The sequence below is a fragment of the Leopardus geoffroyi genome, chromosome B1 (genome assembly GCF_018350155.1).
Source record: "Leopardus geoffroyi isolate Oge1 chromosome B1, O.geoffroyi_Oge1_pat1.0, whole genome shotgun sequence".
Lineage (NCBI taxonomy): Eukaryota > Metazoa > Chordata > Mammalia > Carnivora > Felidae > Leopardus > Leopardus geoffroyi.
In genome coordinates this window covers 118,744,997-118,751,611 of record NC_059327.1, presented here as the reverse complement: position 1 = coordinate 118,751,611, position 6,615 = coordinate 118,744,997, and the positions used below count along the sequence as shown (strand labels likewise).

General features: G+C 36.8%; 1 protein-coding gene across 1 annotated transcript in view; it reads right to left on the bottom strand.

The window, feature by feature from the left end:
* Positions 1 to 2,454: 2,454 nt before the first annotated feature.
* TACR3 (tachykinin receptor 3) overlaps positions 2,455 to 6,615 on the bottom strand; it is a 94,938-nt gene continuing 90,777 nt past the window's right edge. The window contains exons 4-5 of the mRNA XM_045471411.1: positions 6,257 to 6,453; positions 2,455 to 3,864 (exon numbers count right to left, since the gene is read on the bottom strand). Coding sequence (XP_045327367.1) covers positions 3,552 to 3,864; positions 6,257 to 6,453 — 510 coding nt within the window. The 3' untranslated portion in view covers positions 2,455 to 3,551. The remainder of the gene's footprint in view (positions 3,865 to 6,256; positions 6,454 to 6,615) is intronic.

Below are 6,615 nucleotides of genomic sequence, written 5' to 3'. Positions count from 1 at the left end.
CAATAATCATGTTGCTTTAATTTTTTCCTATGAAAGTAATTTCAAAAACACCTTTTCCAGATGCAAAATAATGAAAATACAACATTATTTATTTATTTATTTTTGTCTTTTATAAGTATTTAAAATGATGCAAAGCTTCTTGATTCTCTCAGATATTTCCCAAAATATTTTGTATTTTTCTGTCACTGATATAAATCCAAAATATCCTAGGATATTTTAACTATCTCCCTAGTATTTCTAGCCAGTTTTTACCTTCAAACAATGAAAAAGATTTGCAGTGAACTTTAACCTCAGAAGGTAGGGTGAATTTTGGAGAGAAATTATTCCAAGCCCTGACAAATGTGAAAATATCAACGTAGCTTTATTTAAAGTGACCTCTACTGAAAATTACTTCCATGTGTATTATTGTATAATTGTCAGTGTCAGAATTCAGACAAAAGGGCTAAAATCTTCTCTCTTTCATACTGTTCTTGTTTTATAATTATTTTTTAAACTTTTGACCTTAAAAAGTTCCACTTTATAAGTTTTCATTTAAGAGTCACAAACAGTGAGTGAATGATGTCAGTTTCCCCTTAAAAGTGTTAGAAAGGTACTATCTGGACCTCAGGTATTTCTGTCACACTCAAAGGATGATACTTGCTACACCCAGCAACAACAAATCTACTGAAAAAACCAAAAAACCAAAGCCAAACCAAACAAAACAAAACAGCAGATTGAAGGACGATTTTTCCTTAGATGTTTTAGCAAATTATACTAAGTGCTCCTACTATGTGTGAAGGCCAAGAGTTATGTTTTTCAACCTATATTTGGTGGTAGCTGACTACAGTGAAACTGAAGGCCAAACTTCACATCCACATTCTGCAGCTAAAGATGGTCCTGTGTATCTAGAATGTTAATTAATGCTAGTCTCATAATCATTTGTAAGTTTAAGGAGATAATGTGTGCTTTAAAATATTAGACTTTTGTTGACACTTTGACATTGTATGATAAGCATTTACATGTTTTGGAATGAACATTTAAAAACATTATATTCAACAATGAGATACTAAATAATGATAAATTTGCTTATCCAAAGCATGCACACAAGCTTCATAGTGTATTGAACTGTTTGTGGCAACCCTGTAATAACCATTGACTATTTTAGCATTCAAGTTTGAATTTAGTTTTTTGAAGTTACATATATTGAGATGATTGTATTTGCACACTCGTGTCTTTATGTATGTGTGTCTGTTTATTGGTATAATCAGAAGAAATCAGCTTACATACATGGTGGAGTTGTTTAGACTTTGAACACTTTGTAACAATCAAATATTTCTGGCTTTGGGTTCAAAATAGGAAAAAGGATTGGAAAATTTACTTTAGTGGTGGCAACAGACTATGATTTCCTCTTGAATAATTGCTTTTATCTTGTTTTTCAAAACAATAGTTGACTCTATATTGATGGAGGTATAACAGTCGAGTAAAGCATTACAGGTAATTATTTTAGCTGGATAGCTTTAAAAAAAACTAACTGAATATTTTAGACTTTCTGAAAAGTTTGTGTGGTACATCCACATTCTCAGAAGGTTTCTGCTTTTGTGAGGAAGATTGACAGTATCTTTAATTCAAGGAAAGATGATTTATAAGCACTGAGGTCTGGAAGATAAATTCTACACTTAAAGTAGATCTTATTTTGTTATGGCTCTCAGAAATATGTCAGTAAATTTTTGTTATAGTAAATAGATGCTTCCTCAGGACCATTAGCTCACTTCTTTCTAGGGGGCTTCTGAATTATTTAAATAGACAAAATACACCTCTCTGTGGAGTGGTGTATATCATACTCTTGTTTGCCTACTATTAGTTCACATACATCCAAAATATTGTCCTGCTTTCTATTCTAACAGTTGATTCACCTTTCTACATATGTTTATTAGTATATACAGGTAGTACATAGACTTTCTTTTCTAAGGATTTTCACTTGAGTATATCTTCTGATACTTTTCCCTAGTCCTTACACATTTTTCAGTGGGAGGAGAGAGAGGATAAGGATGCTCCAAAATTGATGAAGTTGATGTCCAACTTCTTTGTCTCTCTTTGAGTTCTGGGGGAGAGACACTTCTTTGGTGCTGGTAGATATTCCTGTCTGCCATAATAATTATGAGTTTCTATCTTTAATTCTTGCCTACAAAAATTGGTAACCCAGTTTCAGAGACAATTGGGATTCTCCCCTTCATTAGAAGGCATCTTTAGTGTTTTATAATCTGCCTATTTTCTTTAAAAAATTTTTTTAATGTTTCTTTATTTTTGAGAGAGAGACACACACAGAGCGAGAGCAGGAGAGGCATAGAGAGAGAGAGAGGGAGACACAAAATCTGAAGTGGACTCCAGGCTCTGAGTTGTCAGCACAGAGCCTGATGCAGGGCTCAAACTCACGAACCATGAGATCATGACCTGAGCCGAAGTCAGATGCTTAACCGACTGAGCCACCCAGGCGCCCCTATAATCTGCCTATTTTCTAAAAATTTTTAAGTATTTGTGAAAAATAAAGAGGATCATAGGAATTTGCTTTGTCCTTTTAAGATCCTAACTTTGACTATTTCTTAGCTTGGTATTTTAAAGTATGTAACGGTCAAAAAGTAAAGGACTTTTTTTTTCTTTTGATGCCACTTTCTCAGAAAAAATAATAAAAAGAGTGACAGTACGTTGTATAATAATCTTACTAGATTTCCTTTCCAGTTACATTTCATGGAGAAAAATATTTAAATCTTTAAAATTTTTCATTCTTCCAAATGAGTTCATTTGAGTAAAGATTTTCATTAATTCCTACTCTTTGAGGCTAATTTTCTTTCATTCTAATGAGAAAAATGAGTCATTTAACTTTTTTTCTGTTTTATTAGATGAAAATGTTTAATTTATATAGATTTTGTTGTCACTCACCACAAAGCTTCTTTAATCTTTTGGAAAAATCATATGTCACTTTAGTGTCACAAATACATATGCAATTTTAAAATTTCTTTTATTTTTAAAAAAGTTTATTTTGAGAGAGAGAGAAAAAAAATCATGAGTGCAAGTGGGGGAGGAGCAGACAGAGAGGGAGACAGAGAGAGAAAGAGAGAGAGAGAGAGAGAATCCTAAACGGTCTCCTCACTGTCCATGCATGGCCTGACTAGGGGCTTGAACTCACCAACAGTGAGATCATGACCTGAGCGGAAATCAAGAGTCTGATGCTTTAACTGACTGAGCCATCCAGGCACCCCTGTAATTGCAACTTTTAAATGAGAAAAATGGAACATTTTAGAAGTATTTTTCAGATCTATGTTTAGTTTGTTGCATGTAATAATTTGGAATTTTCAAAGCATAAATTAAGAGCCCATTTTATTTTTGAGGGGGTAAATCTCTTAATAGTGTCGTTGTTACATTTCTCTGCTACCTTTCTCAATTGAAGCATAGCTGCTCCAAAATTGCCCTCTGTTTCCAGAGAGTAGGTAAGACAGAACTGCTAAACAGGAGAATGGGGGCTTATGCTGGCACCATGATGCCCTAACGCTAGTCTTGCACTTCAGAAAATGGATTTAGGAATATTCATCCACGGAGGTATAGGGTGAACTTATGAAGCTTGACGTGGTGGAGGCAGATTTGGAATTCCTGCGGGAACAGCCACTGCAGCTTGGGTCTCTTGGGGTTGCTCTCTTCTTTCGACTGGCTTTGGAGTTGTCTGGGTCACTGGGCTCAAACACCACTGTCACGGACTCCATCCTGGTCACCGTGTAAAGGCTGCTTTGCCGAGTCGGGTGAAACCGGGTGGTCTTGAGCTCCAGCTCATCATAGCTAGAAACTTCAATGAAAGGGCACCAGCGAAATGCTCTCTTGAAGCCAGCTCGAAATCTGAAGAGAAAGAAGCAGGCCACAGAGAGAAAAAGCCATGTTTTCAAGTGGAAATTTCCTTCAATTGCCACAGAAAACCCTATTTAAGGCAATTAAACACAATCAGTTTTTGAATTTGATTTTCTAGTCAAACTCTTAAAATGTATGCCGCACTATTGGTACTAATCTTTTAAGTTTTCTTCATGAATTGAGTCTTAACTTCATATCAGTTAGAAGCAAGTCATTGAATAGTAAAGTTGTCCAGCATCAGGTAATCCATATGCCAAAGAAACAGTGTACATTTCTTCAGTAATTTTATACATCTGCATAAGTGTACTTGAATTAGGCTTGCCAGTTAAGGCACTTAAAAATGATGCATTTCAAAATAGCTTCTTTTAGAAATGATTACACATTTATAAATTAAAGTCTCGTTTAATGTTAGAATTAATTACTAACCTTGATGGTTTTTACCTAATCATATGTGAAAATACAAAATCCTTTGCTTTGTAAACCATTAAGTGAAGTTGATGAAAAACAGATGTACTGCTTGTGAGGTGGCTTGAATTGATATATGGTTTATGCAGTTAGTGAAAGAAAAGAAGAATTAAGTAATTAACAAACGTAAAGCACTGTATAGTGGAGGCCAACTGGAAAGAAAGCCTAGGATTTAGCTTATAGTTACTTACATGAAGTTCTGTTTCTAGTTGTGCTCAAAACACATTGGTTTATTTATTTTTTTTTAATTTTTAAATGTTTATTTATTTATTTTTGAAAAAGAGAGAGAGAGAGAGACAGAGGAAGAGAGAGCACACAGGCAGGGGAGGGGCAGAGATAGGGAGACACAGAATCTGAAGCAGACTTCAGGCTGTGAGCTGTCAGTACAGAGCCCAACACGGGGCTGAAACCCGTGAACTGTGAGATTATGGCCCGAGTCAAAGTCAGACGCTTAACCGACTGAGCCACCCAGGTGCTCACAGAACACACTGGTTTATTAAGGGAATTATCAATCTTCTGAAATTTAACCATGGCCTTCCATGTTCTGACCATTACAACCAAGATGATTTTATCTGGAAACCACATTTTATGATTCTTTCCAGTCTTAAATCTGACTACAGTCAAATACTGCTTCTTAAAAAGTTTACTTTAAAAGTAGCTTGTCCTGGGCGCCTGGGTGGCTCAGTAGGTTGAGCGTCCGACTTCGGCTCAGGTCATGATCTCACAGTCAGTGGATTCGAGCCCCGCATCAGGCTCTGTGCTGACGGCTCAGAGCCTGGAGCCTGCTTTGGATTCTGTGTCTCCCTCTCTCTCTCTGCCCCTCCCCCACTCATGCTCTGCCTCTCTCTCTCTCTGTCAAAAATAAATAAACATTAAACAAATATTTTTTTTAAGTAGATTTCCTTAGCGTCTGGGTGGCTCAGTAGGTTAAGCGACCAACTCTCCCTTTCCGCTCAGGTCATGATCTCACAGTTTTGTGAGTTTGAGCCCTGTATTGGGCTCTGTGCTGGCAGTGCAGAGCCTGCTTGGGATTCTCTCTCTTTCTCTTTCTCTCTCTCTCTCTGCCCCTCCCCTGCTCATGCTCTCTCTGTCTCTTTCAAAATAAACTTCTTAGAAAAAATTGAAAGTAGCTTTTCCCTGGCCACCTCAATTTCTTCAGAACTCATTTCCATGGAGGCTGCACCCTCTCTTACTCACTGACCTCATTATGTAGGAAGGAGCGTTGGAATTCTCCTTGCCCTGACTGTTGCTTCTAGAACCCTCGCAGCAACATCTTCTATTTTGAAATGTATTTACAAAACATCCTTCTTAATAGAGTCCACTCACATATGCCATCATCTTTTCATTTTGTAGAAATTATCCATACATTTCTATGAATTATCTTCATTTCTTTCAACTGGGCATTTTTTTTTCCTGCGCAGACAAAATTCTGATGGGTTTGGAGGCAGAAATAAAAATTTCCCAGTTAGAACTTCTAAGCATATTGTTTTCAGAATGTAATGGTTAAGGTGGGATACTTCATAAAGTAGGAGGAAGTCTAGAAAAAAAATCATGCTCTGTACTCCTGTCAGTGAATTTTTCAATTTTCCCTTCTTTTTGCATTAAAAATTCTTTTAAATATTTCTTTATTTTTGAGAGAGAGAGACACAGAGCACAGATGGGGAAGGGGCAGAGAGAGAGGGAGACACAGAATCATAAGCAGGCTTCAGGCTCTGAACTGTTAGTGCAGAGCCTGATGCAGGACTCGAACCCACGAACTGTGAGATCATGATGTGAGCCAAAGTCGGATGCTTAACCAACTGAACCACCCCGGCACCCCTTACTTTTGCATTTTTAATGCAAAAGGGGGAACAACATTATATGCTTTCAGCTAAGCCAGGAGTGGCAAGAAACTTGCATTTAGTAATTTTGTTTTTACCTTTTATTCAAACAGCAGTAGATGATGGGGTTGTACATGGTCGAGCTCATTGCCAGCCAAAAACTAGCCAGGTAGACCTGCTGGATGTATTTCCATCTATTCAGCTGTTGATAGATTGCTGTGAGGATGAAGTAAATATGATAAGGCAGCCAGCAGATGGCAAATGTCACCACGACAATTATCATCATTTTTACAACCTGAAAGGAAAGAAGTAAAGAGGTCAGTTTTGGAAAATTCAAAAGTCATTAAATGTACTGCAAATCATATTTTTCTGCCAATATAGTTAAATACATGGCATGCTTAAGGCTTAGTATTAGAAAAGTAAGAGGTAATACAGGGACAGCTGCCTAAGGTAAGCC